Source organism: Torulaspora delbrueckii, chromosome 6 (genome assembly GCF_000243375.1).
Source record: "Torulaspora delbrueckii CBS 1146 chromosome 6, complete genome".
In the NCBI taxonomy this organism is placed as follows: domain Eukaryota; kingdom Fungi; phylum Ascomycota; class Saccharomycetes; order Saccharomycetales; family Saccharomycetaceae; genus Torulaspora; species Torulaspora delbrueckii.
In genome coordinates, this window is record NC_016506.1 from 582,167 (window position 1) to 599,264 (window position 17,098).

Genomic DNA, 17,098 nt, shown 5'->3' on the forward strand with positions numbered 1-17,098 from the left:
TCAAAGTTCCACTGATATTTCACTCTTTTAGATGTCGATAGATCCAAAGGTCAAGGTCAAAGCTGAACAGATGAGTGGGCCAGTGACCGCCAGTACGGTGTTATGGTATATCCCTAACCAGATCGGTTATATGCGTGTTGTAACTTTGGTGGTGTCATTATTCACTATGAGAGATCATCCCGTGGTAACGACCTTGTTTTACGGAGTGTCGTGTCTTTTAGATGCTTTGGATGGTACCATGGCTAGGAAATACGGCCAAGTGAGTGGGTTGGGAGCTGTGCTAGATATGGTCACAGATAGGTGTACCACTGCAAGTCTTACATGTTTTTTAGCAGTGGTTTATCCCCAATGGTGTATTTTATTCCAAATTTTAATCTCTCTGGATCTAGCGAGCCACTATATGCATATGTATGCTAGTGCCAGTGGTGGGAATAGTTCTCACAAGCAAGTAGGGCGCGAGTCTTCAAAACTTTTGCATTGGTATTATACAAGGCGTGATGTCTTGTTCACCATATGTGCGTTTAACGAAGTTTTCTACATCGGATTGTATCTACAGGCGTTTGCCCGTTTCCACAAGTTGGGATTGATTATCGTACTGGTATGTCTGCCGGGATACGCTTTCAAGCAGCTTACAAACGTCGTACAATTGAAGCGGGCTGCTATGATCTTAGCGACAAGGGATGCACAGGAGGCCAATGAACGGCACAAGAGTAAATAAATCTAGAATATATATATATATATGCAGCATAGACGATTATTTGTGACTCGCGCACGAAAGGGCTGGGACCATTTCGTTCACTCGTAATAGAAGAAATGGATGACCTGCCCTTTCCATTTCTTCAAAGATAAAGTATAATACTGCAATATCTTTAGCATTCGTTGAATATAATCATCTTTGTACCATAATTGATTATATATTTTTATTAAGTTAATTAATACCAAAATACTCGCAAAAGTACTTGAATACTTGGCTATATAATAAGTTAGATCTTAAATCTATAAAAAAAAGGTCTTGGCAGTAAAATTCTCGTCGACCTCAAAGCCTTCGATTGTCGAAGGAAGAAATATTCTTGTAGCTTCAAGATGATTTCTCGAGCAACTTACTAGCCTCTTGGAGCTTTGGCTTTGAGTAAAATTGGTCAGGGTCGGATTTCATATGCCGGCTAATTGTCTATATTGTTATTTAGCAGATGAAACCCTCCACCCTTTGATTTCTAGCAGATGCTAGATAGTGTAGTATCATAATTGTATATAGCTATTTTATTAAGATATGGAATCAATGTCTAGATAAAATAAGACTGAGTGCTGTAAAACATAGCGCTTTCTTGTACTAATTTTACATACTACTTCGAGACTGGCAACTACTCAAAAGCTTAATCTGGCAGATAGCTTACTGCTGTAGGTGGTTACACTATTTAGACGTCTCGCGGTTTTCCGATTATTTTCAATTTCGCCCGCAGCCCCCACAGACTACAGATAATAAGCTAAAGTGACAGTAAATCATAAGTTGTTGGGGGGCATAGAGGCATGACGCTGTAAAAGGTGGGGATTTAGTGAAGTGTTGGTCGAGCCGAGCTCGATTTTTTACATATTTAAATGGGATTCCAACGGTGTTGTAACGGTTGATTTAGGTTTAATAGAACATCGACTAAATAAAATTAAAAAGTGAAAAATTATTAAATATGACAACTCAAATTCCAAAAACCCAAAAAGCTGTTGTTTTCGACACCAATGGTGGTGAATTGCAATACAAGGATATCCCTGTTCCCGAACCTCAACCAAATGAACTTTTGATCAATGTCAAGTACTCGGGTGTCTGCCACACCGATTTGCACGCCTGGAAAGGTGACTGGCCATTGCCAACTAAGTTGCCTTTAGTCGGTGGTCATGAAGGTGCAGGTATCGTTGTTGCGAAGGGGTCGATGGTTTNNNAGGGCTGGGAAATTGGTGATTTGGCCGGTATTAAGTGGTTGAATGGGTCTTGTATGTCTTGTGAATACTGTGAAAAAGCTAATGAATCCAACTGTCCACAGGCCGATTTGTCTGGGTACACTCATGATGGTTCATTCCAGCAGTATGCTACTGCAGATGCAGTTCAAGCCGCTCGTGTTCCAAAGGGAACTGACTTAGCCGAAGTTGCTCCTATCCTATGTGCTGGTATCACTGTCTACAAGGCTTTGAAGTCTGCTAATCTACGTGCTGGTGAATGGGTTGCCATCTCTGGTGCTTCCGGTGGTTTAGGTTCCCTAGCTGTTCAATACGCCAAGGCGATGGGTTACAGAGTCTTGGGTATCGATGGTGGTGATGAAAAGGCTAAATTGTTCAAACAATTGGGTGGTGAATATTTCATCGATTTTACCAAATCCAAGGATGTCATTGCAGAAGTCATCAAGGCTACTGATGGTGGTGCTCACGGTGTCATTAACGTTTCTGTCTCGGAAGGCGCAATCTCTGCTTCAACTCGCTACGCAAGAGCCAACGGTACAGTTGTGCTAGTCGGTCTACCAGCCAACGCGTACTGTAAATCCGAAGTGTTCAACCAAGTGGTCAAATCCGTCGCAATCGTCGGATCATACGTTGGTAACAGAGCTGATACTCGTGAAGCTCTAGATTTCTTTGCAAGAGGCCTTGTCAAATCACCAATTAAGATTGTTGGACTCTCCACTTTGCCAGAAATTTACGAAAAGATGGAGAAGGGCCAAATCGTGGGTAGATACGTCGTTGACACCTCCAAATAATCGAACTAGAATCGAGATATAACCATTATATATGATTTATGAGCTTATTACTTTCGAAATAGTCACGTGGTCTACTCTCTAATAGAGTCTCTGTTGGGCAATCTGGTGATTGCTGCTTCGAACATGGTATATATACATGTGAAGCTCTATCAGATAGGTCGCACTGGGGTCAATGCCTGTTGTGTAGCGGGATGTTGGGTCAATTGAAGGATTGGTTGCTTGGNTTGCCCCGTTTGGCGGCTCTAGACACGTATGTGGTGCCGTCTTTTGTCAAAGCGCGGTTGGATCGAGTCTTCAACGATCCTCGACAACTTGCATTCGATCGTTTACGTTGCGTTGTTCTACCAAGTTTGCTTCTTATTGGGTAAATGGTTTGTTTTCCCTGTGTTTGTTCATTGGAGTCACCGTAAGGACGAGCAAAAGAGACGTAAACTTGTCCACCAGAGCTCAGTGCACTTTGTTTCGTTCATTCAGAGTATTGTAATCCTATATGTGGCAGTTGAATGTATGTGGTCTGAAAATTACAGGTTAGAGTACCCCACTGCATTAGATCGGATCTTTACGAGTCATCGGGATACTGAAGTAGTTTGTATCTTTGCCGTGGGTTACTTTACTTGGGACATCTACATTTCTACCTTTTACTCAACTTTACCATTTGTTCTACACGCAGTGGTTTCCACCCTGGTTTTTTGCATTGGTCTTAAGCCCTACATCCAATACTATGCTCCAGTATTTCTACTCTTTGAACTCTCAAATCCATTCCTAAACATTAGGTGGTTCGCACAAAGGTACCTACCTCGGAACAACCTGGTTCTCAATTGTCTACAAACACTAAACAATATCACATTACTCGTGGTATTCTTTCTAGCGCGGATCTGTTGGGGTTGGTTGCAAATCGGTAAACTAGTCTACGATTTCTACCAAGTGCACACAGACCCCAGATTTTTGAAGTTAGAAACACTGATCATTGTTGGTGGGAATCTAGTGCTCGATGTACTAAATGTCGTATGGTTCTCAACAATGGTATCGATCGCCATCAAGACTATATGCAACAAGAACAATAAATAGAAAAATTATAAAAGATACAGCACGCTCTATCGTAGGGAATTTCAAGATTTTTTAATCGGATTTTAAAGAGGTCACCTAGAAACCTTGTTGTAATCGTATCGTATTGAATCGTACCGGTACCTTTTAACACCTCGCGTGATGACCACCTCGAACGAGCTTTGCACCGCACGCAACAATTCAATTGCTGCATCGAAGGTGTGTCAATTGCATCCAATTCTGTGATCCTAAACATCAATTGAGGGTTAAAGAGCCGGGCTAGAGACAAATTGATCGAAACTTTGAAGTATTTGAATTTTTTCACTTATTTTTAACTCCCTGCGATAATTAAGCCAATATAAAAAAGCTTGATCCGGTTGATATAATAGAGCATTCTTAACTAGAAAGACCACCTAGATCAACTCTCGAAGCTCGTTAGTATGTCTGATTACTTCAGTTTGGGGCAAGGTGGTACCCAGTCGGAGACTGACCTCAGTAAAGGAGCAGAAGAGCAGTATGCGAGGTCCGCTTATTCACCGGATGACGATTCTGGATCTGTTCATTCCAATGATTCGTATCTGATGTATATGGCTCATGGTCCACAGAGTGTGATGAGCCCCGGAGTGGTCAGTAACTACAGTGGGATTAGTTCTGCTGCCTTGACACCTCCAAAGGGTACTAAAGATCATATATTGCCTAAACAGGATCCCAAATCACCTTATTATGTGAATGTACCAGTACCAAAGGCTTTACCATTGGAGAGTGCAGAGACCGCAGACGGTGAAGGATCTGAGGGGCAGTATGTTAGAGAATATCCCACTGATATTCTTGTGGATCGGTTTTATAAATGGAGAAAGATCTTAAAGGGGTTGATTGCATATCTGAGAGAAGTAGCATATGCTCAGGAACAATTTGGTAGGATTAATTTCCAGTTGAAAAGTGCAGTTAAGTTTCCTTTCTTGACAGATCTTGAAGATGGATCAAATAATCTGATCGATCCCTTGACTACAAGAGGGCCTATAAAGAAGCAACAACCATTGACTATGGCACAAAAAAAGCAGCAGGAGCTCGCGCAAATGCCTTCTGCTAAGGCCGATTACAGTGAATCTACGCTGAACTTGCCGGAAAATAGTTTTCAAGCAGTGAAGAGAGCCGACTCTGATGACACTTCTGCGCCTTCGGGGTTCATGAAGTTTGGCTCCGGATCAGTGCAAGATACCCAGGTTATTTTGAAAAAATATCACCTTTCCCTGGCTAATCAGCAGTTCAAGATCTCTAAGGAGATTACTTCAACTATCGTGCCAAAGATGGAAGATCTGCGCAAGGACTTGCAGGCAAAGATCAAAGAGATTAAGGAGTTGCATGGAGATTTCAAGACCAATATCAGTGAACACGTTGCCATCACAGGTCAACTGTTGAACAAATACATTGCATCGGTCAAATTTGTGACAAATAACTGCTCATCGGAAGGATCAGAACACATCAAATTGCATAGAAAAAATAACCAGCTTAAACCAAAACATGATCCTTATCTACTGAAATTGCAATTAGATCTACAGTTGAAACGTCAATTGCTCGAGGAAAATTATTTGCAGGAGGCTTATATCAATCTTCAAACGTCCGGTATGGAATTGGAAAAGATCGTTTACTCCAAGATTCAGCACGCACTGCATAAGTATTGTCTTCTGATCGATTCGGAGGCTCGTCTTATGATCAAAAACCTTTGCAGGGAATTGCAGCAAGGTATGCTTTCAAAACCTCCTGCTTTGGAATGGGATCATTTCGTTTCTCATCATCCCGCATGTTTGCTTGATTGGAAGTCTAACGATCCTATCCCGCCTGCTAGAAAGCTATCAGAAATTATTTACCCACAGATGAAGTCGACTCTAGCCAAATGTATCAGAGCTGGATATTTGAGCAAAAAATCCAAATATCTTAAAAACTACAACAAGGGCTACTTTGTGCTCACTTCCAATTATTTGCATGAGTTCAAGAGCAGCAATTTCTTCAAAATGACAAACTCTACAGAGGAAAGTAAAGATCATCAAAGCGTTTCAACCGCCTCCCAAAACAACGCAAAAAGTTCCTTATTACCTGTCATGAGTATATCTCTAAATGATTGTGTTCTCATGGAGGCTTCCGATACCAAGTTTGTCCTGGTCGGTAAACCAACCTTTAACGATGTGGACCTGAAAAAACTAGGTACTTCTGCCAAGAGTAACTTAGGGAACCTTACAAGTGCGACCTCCTCACCCTCATTGTACCAGTCAGCTCATGATGCACCAAAGAAACTAACAAAGTCTACGTTTGGCAAACTATTGAAAGGAGGTAAACCAAAGGCGCCTAAACCCAGTCGTGAAGAGAAAGAAGAAGTTAAACAGTTCTACGCAGCAGTACAGCAGGAAAGTAACAAGACAGTAAACTGGGTTTTCAAACCAGCATCAGCAGACCCCACTGAAGAAGAAATTAAACAGTTTAAGAAATGGGCTCATGATCTCAAAAACTTGACCTCTTTTAACAATACAGAAGATAGAGCAAGATTTATCGAAGAACGCGTTTTGAAGACACAGGCCCGTTCTAAAAGCCAACTTCCTAAACCCAGTGCTAGTAGTTCTAATGTTTCGACTTTGGTGGATGGTTCGAACGTTGATGGTACTTCTTTCAGGAAGGAGAGACCAGGACGGCCTAGATTCATTCAGTTGCAAGATCCATCCGGGTCTTCGCCTTCCTTAGATCAGCTCAGATCGAGAGTTAACACACCAGCGGTGGATGACAATGGTAACTTGATAACTGTCGCAGAGCGCAGAAGCCGACCACAATCACTCTATGTCACATCCCCACTAGCGTCCCCAAGAATGTCACCGGATTCTGCAAGTTCAAGTTCTGTTAGCTCCCTACATCACCAGCTTTACCAGCAGCAGCAACAACAGCAGCAACAGCAACAACAGCAACAACAGCAACAACAGCAACAACAGCAACAATACAATCAACAATACAATCAACAATACAATCAACAATACAATCAGCAGTACAATCAACCTCCTCACTCCCCTGGTCAATCCATAACAAGCGATGGCATCACCAACACAGCACAAGTTACAAGCGGAGTGCCCGTGGGCAGTACGCCTCGCCATCAGAGGAAATCTTCGTCAACGAATTCTCTACCTGGTATAAATGCACCTCCGTTATCCGCATTAAATTCTCCCAAGAGTGTGCATTCTGAAGGCAGCGCTGGTGGATACTTTGCCATCCCTGTTGGCAATGGTAGTGAAGGTTCTCGTGGGTCAACGCCGCTCTACGTCGATGACAAGATGCAACAGAACAGTTTATCTCGAACGTCTAGCCGAGGCCCTGGTTTGGGCATGAGGGCAACATCAGGTGGCTATTCCCCTCAATCTCTTAACCTCATGTCACAGCAAGTATCACCAGTGCCTAAGCTTCGTCTGAATGACCAGGACGTTCATCATAACGAAGAGATGCAACCACATCAAAGCGATACAGCTCTAGCAAACGGCAAGGTAAGAAGAAGTATCCCTGGCGAATTGCAGTCTGCCAAGAGCGACTCTACATTGAACTCAGGCTCTCCATCTCTCTACATGAGAAGCAACAACAGTGCCAGCAGTCTTAATGCCAATAACTCAAGAACCCATCCCATCAGAAAACACAAGAAGAATGTGTCTTTCAGCTCATTGAACAGTTTGATGTTCTCTAAGAAGGGATCAAATCCAGGGGGTAGCCATATAACAGATCAGTTCATGAGCGGTGGCATACAAGAGGATGATGGTGATTCAGAGAATAAATCACAATCTATCAAATTAAACCAGTCGATCTATTCTTGACTGCAGTGTGTTGCGTACGTGCTGACCAATCTCCTGGTATTTTAGATTACTCACTAGGACGATGCTATCCTGTTAAATCGTATCATATTTACATAAGCCGTAAAATAGCCGGTGAATAAAATTAATGACGTTCCGATAATCATTCCTCAATCATTCCTCTACCATGTCTAATAGCCTTTTATTGTGTGATCTTATTCCCTAAGAGGTGAAAGTTCCTGTTGCAGTAAAGCAAGCCACCAGTAGTGTTCTCTTCATTCGCTACAATATCCTCAACCTGACCCACCCAGATTTCATGGTCTCCGACCTGAAAGACATTTTTCTTCTCACAGATTAAGACCCTTTCAGAATTTTTCAATAGTGGAATTATAAGATCTGTTCCTTGAATCTTGTACGTATCGTAGTGAACTTTTTCGATCAGATCTTCAAATGGCCTCGTAGGTGAAAATGTAGCATCCTTTTCATTTCTAATTGCTCCTTTGCTGAAATTCCTAGCCAGTTTAATTGATGTCAAATTAGGTTTTAAAAGATGCACGGCGAAGAATCTAGTTTCATGTAGTGCTTCTGACGTAAAAGAGGGCAATTGAAGATTGAACTGGATCATTGGCTGAGGTTTTAGCGATAGAGAGGTGACTGAAGATAGTGTAAGCCCTCGAAAGTCCTTGTGGGGTATCGTCTTCTCGCTGGCAGCCGATAGAATCATGGCCTGGTTAGCTATCTTTCCCATACATTGCTTGAATTTCTCCTGTGTAATAAGATGCTTGCTGATTGTAGATTGATAACGAACTAGTCCCAGTATCATGGCCTTTGAAGTCTTACTTTAGCCCCAATATGAACTTAAACTATTCTTGAATATTTCAAAAACAGAAGGCCCCCGACGAATAGCCTATCGATAAACGAGCTAGACGATTTGGATGATTAGAGATGGGACGCTCATCTGCAAGCATTAGAAGTTACTAAATGAATTGCTCGAGAAAATTGGTCAAGGAACTGCTTATTAAGAAGAGACAGGGCATATTAGCTGTCGAGCCCACGCCGATCGAAAGTATACCATTGAGCCCATTGGTGACGAATTTCGAAAGATGGTCTGATAAGAGACGAAAGTTGTATTTTGAGGATGATAAAACAATGCTTGATGAAGGTCTCCAGGATTTCAAACTGGAGAATAATGTGTTTGCCTCAATGCTTGCCTCACCCATGAGATGCGAAAGATTAACACGACAGAGGGTTCCAAAAGATTTACTGATACAGCTGAAACTTCAAAAACTACCAGATGTACAGGGGGCTAAGCACAGTTTGAAGCTTGTACCCACTGCTCTGCATCAGAAAGGAAATAAGAGTTCTTATTTGCTGAATTCAGGCAAAATAATAAAAAAAAATGCGAAACTATCTCCTAGCTGGATCCCAATACCAGCACTGTTGTCAGGTATGAGATATTTCAAAGTTTCAGATGTTTTCATTGATAGAGATAACTTCTTGGAAGAGTATTCTAAAGAAACGCAAGAGTATCTAGAAAGTGAGCTGAACAAAGTGAAGAACTATGAGACAGTGTTACGAAACTGGAGTATAGTTGTTGCCTATGATGAGGGAAATACTAATTCGATCGAGCTTCTCAGCATGGGCGCCTTGGAAATCTTAAAGCTCAATTTAGGCTGTCTTGGTTGCGCGTCTCCACTTCGTCAAATCGTGGAGTTCAAAAGTAACCATGATCTAGGTCTCGTATTGGAACTCCCCCGTGACGAGAAGATAGTCAAGCTGCTTTACCGTTTACTGGCGTGCTTTTCATCATCACGTTAATTATTGTAGTTCTATCTACATGCTTTAAATTTTATCTATTTGAACCTCATTGGAAGACCGTACACAACCGGTGCGGCACCATTTAAGTACTTGAGATGACATACATCCCTGGAACGTGAAACCGCTTTCGAAATCCAACTCCCTTCTTGGGAGCCATCGGATGACCCGCAACCGAGTCCTATTTCATCAAACACCCTTTCACTAAATTTATCGATATCTTTGTCTGTTACGTCCCAAAGATTACCTAAAACTGAGCAACAGCCGCCTAGCAGATAAGAATAAACAGTACCTGTGGGTTCTAATTTTCCATATAATCCCATTGATGCAGAAGAGCATCCTAGTAAAAAAGACGGGGCAATGTGGTCGAACTTTTTAATTTCCCTGGTACGAGCGTATTGCTCTCCACCTCCATGACCTAGATATATGAAAAGGTTTGAGGAACTTACCATTTTCAGAAACGTTTGCTCATCTGGCTTTTGATTTATTAACAAACTTGAGTCCGGTCTTTTTTTAGCGATCTCTTTGAAAAGATCTGAGAACCTTGATTCGGTTTTCCTTAGATCACCATGAGGATTCAAGATCATAGCTATGTTTTCCCTGAGCGAGATTTCAGGCGAAACCTTATTATTGCTCTTCGCGATCAGATCATTCAAGATACTGAACGAAGGAACCCTTGTCACTGAAATATCTTTCAAGAAGGACAAGCTCTCCCAGGGAAACATATGACAGTCACTGCTTACTACCAAAAAAGTATGAGATATCTTTTGCGCCGATAACAATCGCGGTCTAAATTCTTTCACTATTTCCTCCAACTGAATGTGTATAACTCCGACATCTATTTCGTCATATGCATTTTCTTCGCCATGGTACAAAAGAACATCCAGTATGACGTAAATCAAATCTTCCATCATCAAAACAAAATCATCATGCTGGGGATTCAACTTCATTATCAATTCTATGATCCAATCATCAACCTGCAGGAACATATCAGGGCTACCATTTTGCCTCCTACTAGGCAAATTTTGGTGCAGAACGTCATCTACCTTCATCCTGAAATCTTGAAGAATGTCAGCTTCAATGATCTCGGGGCCAAACAATCCCTTCATCCCATTGAACCAACAGACTTCGATGTTGTTCAGCAACTCTTGCAGTCTATGATCCAATTCATACCTAGTCTGCCACCATTTCTTTCTCTCGTCCTTTGTGGTAATTGAACTTGTAACTTCGACTGATGTGCTTGCATTACTCTTTTCGATGATGTTGAATAACTCCCTTCGGGCGTCATCAAACGTTAAAGTCATACAGTCCAGGTCGCGAGTGTGAGTACGGTTCAAAGGCATACGTATATGAACGTTGCGATCATGACAGGTTTCGATTTTGGAGAGCAGCAGATTCTTCGTAACCGGGCAAAAGTCTATGGATATAACGCTGAAAGGAACAGAGCTTGCACGTAATTTTTTTTGGTCCTCCAAAGATTTTTCTCTTTTTAGCTTGACAGGATCAGTAAATGAAGTGATTGGTAAAAGACCAAAATTGTCGTAAATATCGCTACCAACTGTTGTCAGTATCTTGTCATAATGGAGGGGCATGCATTTGGCTAATTCAGAAAGCGCAAATTCATCCACAAGACTCTCAACGAATGAACCTCCAATGCTCAAATTTGAGAGTAGAGATAATGCTAAGGAGTAAAATGAAGCGACTCTAGACAACTCATGATTCTTCAGTGAGGATAGGTCAAGGTGCTCAGCAGAATCCTTGAGTAGTTTTAATTGGTTAATTGCTGCAGCTCTGTCGAACTTTTGTCTGATGTGCTTGTCTTTAGGTGTCATGTTAGATGATCTTGGTAATACTGTCAAAGCTGAAGCGAGACCTTCCTTTTGTGCGTGAGGTGGATTTAGTTTAGGCAAGAGCTCGTTTGGTGGATGACATGAAGGAATGATCACCATTGAATCAAAGACACTTCTGAAAAATGGATCATTTTCTAGTTGATTCATTACGCGTTGGTACGTGTCATTCATCTTGTTTATATCATTCAAAGTTTTGTATTTGTAATGCTCGGGAAAATTTTGGACGACGTGTCCCATTTTTAAACGCCAATAGTCTGGGAGAGATGTTTTCTTGATATCTTTCATAAAGAATAGCTTCAAACCATCGAAAAGCTTCTCGTATTCGCCGTTAATGAAGAAGAATGATGACAATGCTAAAACATTAAACTCTCCGTCGATGTATTCAAAGGTATCATTACTCTTTTTTAAAGCAGTGGCCGCAAGTTCTGCTTGCCCGGTAAGCTGATAGTACTGATGCAAAAACTGCAAGCACTTGAACACCACCGAAGGTTCATTCAGTTCACAGATTACACTTGATAGCTCACTGGCGTAAAAATCACAGTCTCGGGCAACTCCTATGTGAATGTAAAGTGACAGTAATTTTAGGTAAGAAGATGTCAAGGAATGAACGACTTTCAATCTTGATCTTTCCGAAAGTTTGTTTGATCTCTTAATAAGAGAAGTAGATAGCTTTAAAGCCTTCTTACTTTCGATGACTGCAGCCAGTACATTGTTTCTTGAAAGCTGTAGTGTGGAAGCTGCGACCAATAGGTTGATAGTTAAAAAGTATGACTTTAATGTACTGAGATAAAGTTTTTTTGAGTTGTTATCGATATCAAGTACTTCTTCTCCGATCTTGGGCAACTCCTGTACGAATAGTGTCTCAAACACCTCATAGTCCCTATCCCAGGCAACGATTAGCAATTTTGTCTCTAAATATTGCAACAGCGGCTCAAGTTTGGTCGATTTGAAATCAAATGCTGTACAGTTGAATTCGTCTTTGAAGGCAGTAATGTTGTCAACCATCTGAAGGTTGATGTATGCTGATAATAAGTAAACCTTTAAATCATCCAATATGCGTTCATATATGACCTTCTTGGATCGGAGACATTGAATTAACTCAACAATTAGTTTGTCAAAATTGTTAAAAGCAAGGTATTCCAATAGTATGTTTAGAAAGTCCATTTCAAAGGTGGTAGCTTTTTCCCTCCAGTCTGACTTGCTGTTTATCCACTTATTCACATAGCTTTTCACTATTGAGGCAAGATTCAATGTACTGTGCTTACTCATCTCAATGTTAAAACAGTATGCCGCCTTGATGAGAACTTCGTACTTGTAGAGAGAATGCCATTTATTTGGCTCAGGATTTATCTCTATTGTGTTAAGATGGAATGTACCCGACAAGCATGAAAATAGCATCCGCGTTATAGGTGACCAATTTGCTGGGGGTGTTCCCTTGAGGGGAGAGCTGCCATAAAGAAAGGCCATCATGACTTCTGAGCAGAAATCAAAATCAGCAAACTTTGTGAGTCTCAATTTCGGAAAGCAACGAATGTAAACATTCTGACAAAACGTTTGAATTGTTCCTAAACTTTCGTCGCCTGCCATTTGAAAGTTGAACAAATATCCAAATATGTGCAATTTGTCTCGAGGATCGCTTACTCGCGATAAAAACTTCTCGAATTTCTCAACTAATGGTCGCGAAGACTTGCTGTCGTTTTTCAAGTAACTTTCACCTTCGAATTTGGCAGCCAGCTTCAGAAAGTCCAATTTTTTTGAAACAACAAAGCAATTGAAAAGTACGTTTACGACATTTGACAATCTCTTCAGCTGATTGCTGTCGATACAGTATTCTGCCATTATGTTCAAAATTTCATTGAAAGAAGTCTCATTATGTTCCACCAAACTCATTTTGGAATTCAGGAAAAGTAATGTCCTGTCGAAAAATGCCTTTTTGTTATTGCTTTCCTGCAGCCCACCAAATCTTATGACTTCCCAAGTGTTTGTCAGTAATACCAGGTGTCCCGCGAACGGTATACTTTCTGTTGCATTAAAACTTTCTGTAACGATATCGAGGACCCGATGCATCTTGTATTTCAGCAAAAAGGTCAGATCTGATTTCGTCTTATTCTCGTCAATCAAAATTTTCAAAGAGAAGTTCTCGGTCTCTTTTTCCTTGGCCAACTCATTATGCATAATCTTTTCTGGCGATGTGTCATGGATCGAATATTGATCGTAGTAACATCGTAGATAAAACTCACATTCAGGGACCATTTCGGATGAACGTAATTTTAACTGTTTTCGAAACAATGAAGGGTCCATGTTTACGATGTAGGTTTCGAACTGAAGACTAAACTGTTTGAGGTATTGTAAAAACTTCAAACCAAAAAGGACTTTGAAATGCGGTAGTACTGTAAAGAAATTGAGCAACAACTGTACAACCATGTGAATCTTCAACTTGCACATTTTCAGGAGATAACGATGGTCTAATGCAAAAAATTTAACAATCGAACTTTGATATTCCTGGGATGCTTTATTTTTCAGAATAGCTTGCAGGGCTAACAGCTTGAGGTTCGAAAGGTAATGATCGTTACATGAAGTACAATCGGCCAATAAAATTCCATGAAGATCGCGCACTTTGTGATAAGTCGTTTCATTATAAAGATGTAGTATCTCTTTGATAGCAGCTGCGATGTCACCTTCATTCAACAGACCCACAATAACCATTAAGTGCCGCTTCACTAATAATCGTAAATTATCCCACGAATGCACGCGAATGAATATCCTGTACAGCTCACTCAAAGACTGATGTATAAGATCAATCTGATTCTTAATAGAGCTTTTCTGTTTCAACGCCTGAGAGATGAACTCATAGTGATGACTTATGTATTTACTCGATACGTGAGTCCTCCTAGGTTCAAACCGATACGCATTTTCACTCCCAGACTTAGCGAATGAAAGTCCTGAAATGGTATTGAGGGGATCCAGAGCCTGTTTTCTCGCTGGTGTATTCAAACTCACCTCATTCAAGGGCTCTTCGGGCTTCGACATGTTGTAAAATGACCACTTTGGGGACTCCAATTGCAGGCCACTTACAAAGCCAGCTTCCAACCACCTTATAGTATGGCTAAGAACGTTCAAAAAGGGCTCTGAAGATTGACAGATGGCTTGACTCTGTTGTATTGGTCTTTGTTGGACCTCTGTTTATAACTTTGTTACTTTCGCGTGTCCGATCTGAGCGTAAGACTGTCACAGAATTCGGACAGTCTTAATTATGTAAAATAAAGATCTAAAGCTTGAAGCTATTAGAGTTAATTGATTAGAGCTTTAAAGACAGTTTCTGAGTTCAGTTCCTTTCTTTGATCTACTATCTTGCCACTCTTTTCGATTTTATTGTAATTATGTCGTGTGTCGTACTTTTAGGTAAAGTGGTTAGCATAATTTATAAAGCTGTATCGAGGAAACCATAGGTGCCCTAAAGCTTGTTTTACTTGATCTTGAAGATTTCTTGATTGCTCCTTCTTCATGACACTTTCTCTCTGGCCAGATATACATAGATATAGCAAGAATTTGTCTTTTAAGGCAGTGAACCCTTGCTTGAAGTCTCCAATAATCTGTACAAGGGTAAGGATCTGTTTTACTGGCCCTATAGCCTCAACGTGGCACATTATTTTATTCTCTGTTGTTTTTATCTCCAAGGTATGGCTGATACGGAGCGCTTGATAAATTCGATTGATGGGCTTCCAATACAACCGTCAAAACAGAAGTCTTTACAGTCTGTTGAGATCAGTATGTCTGGTGTTAGCTTGCTAGAGGGCAATGTGACTGCCTCTGTTATACAAGAAGTTTTAAATGGACTCAAGGAACGCAATGTGGCTCTCACTTTGATTGAAATATTGACGATACTAAAGACGGTTATTCCAGTATACCCATCGCTGAGACGAGAAAGCAAGAACTTACTTTTAATACTGATCTCAGATAATTACAATTTTATGGCACAACTGGCTTCCTTCACGTCTTCAATCCCAATAAAACAGGTAGAAAGGAAGATTTATCAGCAGGTTATAATTGATACCATGAAGAATAGGTGCGATTGTCTTCGCAACTACATGAGCCAGTCAACAGACACAAAAGTACAACGTAACAATCTCAAGGCTCTCATGTTCGGTAGTAAATTATTCAATGTCCTATCGTCTACAATAGATATTGTAGATTACTTGGAGTGCCTGCGGGAACAATGGAAGTATGTGTTGGAAAGGGCTGAACCATTAGACGCTGTATATGGTGAGCTTTTAACAGCCAGTTTTATATTGCATCCTACCCTTGCAGAAGACATCTTATTAAACGGTTTCTTCTATACCAGGGAAAGCTATTTCCAATCGATGATCACTACTGTGAACACGGCTTCGTCATTAGATCAACAGAGGCTGATAAAGAACTTTATTATCCCTCATTTGGACCTTCATATAAATGAATCAAATACCAATTCAGTGATCAACGTGTTGAGGCAGTTACCACTAGACTGCGACATCGATCTGTCTTACATTCTGACGTTAAAATCACTGATTTTACAAAGTTGCATTATAAGGTTGTTGCTAACAAGCTCTCAAAACGAATTGGTGAGCCATCTGCTGCAGAGATTTGGGCAGCCTGATGATGCCCTAGATGAGAGGATTTGTCAGCTCCTTGTAGTCAGCCTGAAGTATGCCAATGATCCATCTTTGAAAGCTAATATCGGCGGTGATAAAAACCTGTTGGATGGAGTCACGGCCAGACTAATGCATAAGGATAATCTTCTGAGAGAACGCACAATGTATATCGCAAAAGTGGTCACCGATGGTGGGTTGAAGTATGAAAGTGATTTCATTATTTCTATTCCAGAGTTCGAGTTTCCTCAAAATGATTTCAAGATAGACTTCAACTCTTTGAGAGATCAATTCCAAGATATCAAGTCTTCGACAGTATTACAAACCGAAGTAAGGAAGTTGTCCCTCATGGAAGATAGTGACGATGAGGACGACGAGGAGAATGAAAATGAGAGAGATATCGTGTTCTTGAAGGATCTAGTGGCCAAATATGCAAGATTGGATTCCAACAAGAAGATAAGACCGTTGCCCCTCTTAAAGCTGACAGTGAAGCTCGTGCGACAGAAGAAAGACTTTCCTATCGAAGTCTCATACTACAGTTCTGAATTATTGGTTAGCATATCGTCCTTGAACAATGATCTTGAGGAAAAAGATTTTGAACAATGGCGTATCAATGCCTTATGTAGTATAGTCGTGGTAACACCTGAGACGGTGACCGATCTTCACAAGATTCTTTTTACCTCCGAGCTATCTTTGCAACAAAGAATGTCGTTACTATCAAGTCTTGGTCTATCAGCAAGAGAGTTGCGGGGTTATGCCGATGAATCTATTGTGAAGCCGCAAAACAATTTTCCTACTTCTCGGTTACCTTGGGACAAGCAGACAGAGTCGCATTCAACTTCAGCTCAACTAAGTTCTATCGAAGAATTACCAACAGAACGCATTGTATGGAAATCAAAAAAGTTACTGACAGATGGCCAAGAGCAACTCAATGCAAACAAGTTCAGAAAATACTCGAGACTTTTCTTCTATCCACTGGCTCACGGATGGCTTGATGGGATCGACTTAGGTAGTTTTACGGATTTGTTCAAGACACATTATCTCATGACGCTACACATAATCTACCAATGTGCATACCCTGTTCATGACTATGACTCAATGACACGACTCATGGAACAAATACTGCTACAAGCATCACAGCAGGGAATTAGATTTTAGGACATTTCAGCTCAATCGTTCATTACAAATAAACAAAGAAAGGCACGAAACTT

At 40.8% G+C, this 17,098-nt stretch overlaps 8 protein-coding genes across 8 annotated transcripts; 6 read left to right on the top strand and 2 right to left on the bottom strand.

Annotated features, from left to right (window-relative positions):
* Positions 1 to 70: 70 nt before the first annotated feature.
* PIS1 (CDP-diacylglycerol--inositol 3-phosphatidyltransferase) lies at positions 71 to 718 on the top strand (the record flags this gene model as incomplete). Its single annotated transcript, XM_003682292.1, has 1 exon — positions 71 to 718. One exon carries the CDS (start codon positions 71 to 73, stop codon positions 716 to 718), a length of 648 nt encoding a protein of 215 aa, XP_003682340.1.
* A 964-nt stretch (positions 719 to 1,682) lies between these two features.
* Positions 1,683 to 2,738, top strand: TDEL0F03190 (zinc-dependent alcohol dehydrogenase; the record flags this gene model as incomplete). The annotated part of the gene is made up of 1 exon (XM_003682293.1): positions 1,683 to 2,738. The coding sequence occupies one exon, from the start codon at positions 1,683 to 1,685 to the stop codon at positions 2,736 to 2,738; it is 1,056 nt and encodes a 351-aa protein (XP_003682341.1).
* A 252-nt stretch (positions 2,739 to 2,990) lies between these two features.
* Positions 2,991 to 3,806, top strand: ALE2 (Ale2p; the record flags this gene model as incomplete). Its single annotated transcript, XM_003682294.1, has 1 exon — positions 2,991 to 3,806. One exon carries the CDS (start codon positions 2,991 to 2,993, stop codon positions 3,804 to 3,806), a length of 816 nt encoding a protein of 271 aa, XP_003682342.1.
* Positions 3,807 to 4,222: 416 nt separating this feature from the next.
* Positions 4,223 to 7,621, top strand: TDEL0F03210 (uncharacterized protein; the record flags this gene model as incomplete). The annotated part of the gene is made up of 1 exon (XM_003682295.1): positions 4,223 to 7,621. The coding sequence occupies one exon, from the start codon at positions 4,223 to 4,225 to the stop codon at positions 7,619 to 7,621; it is 3,399 nt and encodes a 1,132-aa protein (XP_003682343.1).
* A 178-nt stretch (positions 7,622 to 7,799) lies between these two features.
* On the bottom strand, positions 7,800 to 8,420 carry TDEL0F03220 (flavin reductase family protein; the record flags this gene model as incomplete). The annotated part of the gene is made up of 1 exon (XM_003682296.1): positions 7,800 to 8,420. One exon carries the CDS (start codon positions 8,418 to 8,420, stop codon positions 7,800 to 7,802), a length of 621 nt encoding a protein of 206 aa, XP_003682344.1.
* A 158-nt stretch (positions 8,421 to 8,578) lies between these two features.
* Positions 8,579 to 9,415, top strand: RRG8 (Rrg8p; the record flags this gene model as incomplete). Its single annotated transcript, XM_003682297.1, has 1 exon — positions 8,579 to 9,415. One exon carries the CDS (start codon positions 8,579 to 8,581, stop codon positions 9,413 to 9,415), a length of 837 nt encoding a protein of 278 aa, XP_003682345.1.
* A 35-nt stretch (positions 9,416 to 9,450) lies between these two features.
* ESP1 (separase) lies at positions 9,451 to 14,292 on the bottom strand (the record flags this gene model as incomplete). The annotated part of the gene is made up of 1 exon (XM_003682298.1): positions 9,451 to 14,292. One exon carries the CDS (start codon positions 14,290 to 14,292, stop codon positions 9,451 to 9,453), a length of 4,842 nt encoding a protein of 1,613 aa, XP_003682346.1.
* Positions 14,293 to 15,032: 740 nt separating this feature from the next.
* Positions 15,033 to 17,045, top strand: TEL2 (Tel2p; the record flags this gene model as incomplete). The annotated part of the gene is made up of 1 exon (XM_003682299.1): positions 15,033 to 17,045. One exon carries the CDS (start codon positions 15,033 to 15,035, stop codon positions 17,043 to 17,045), a length of 2,013 nt encoding a protein of 670 aa, XP_003682347.1.
* Between the last annotated feature and the right edge of the window lie 53 nt (positions 17,046 to 17,098).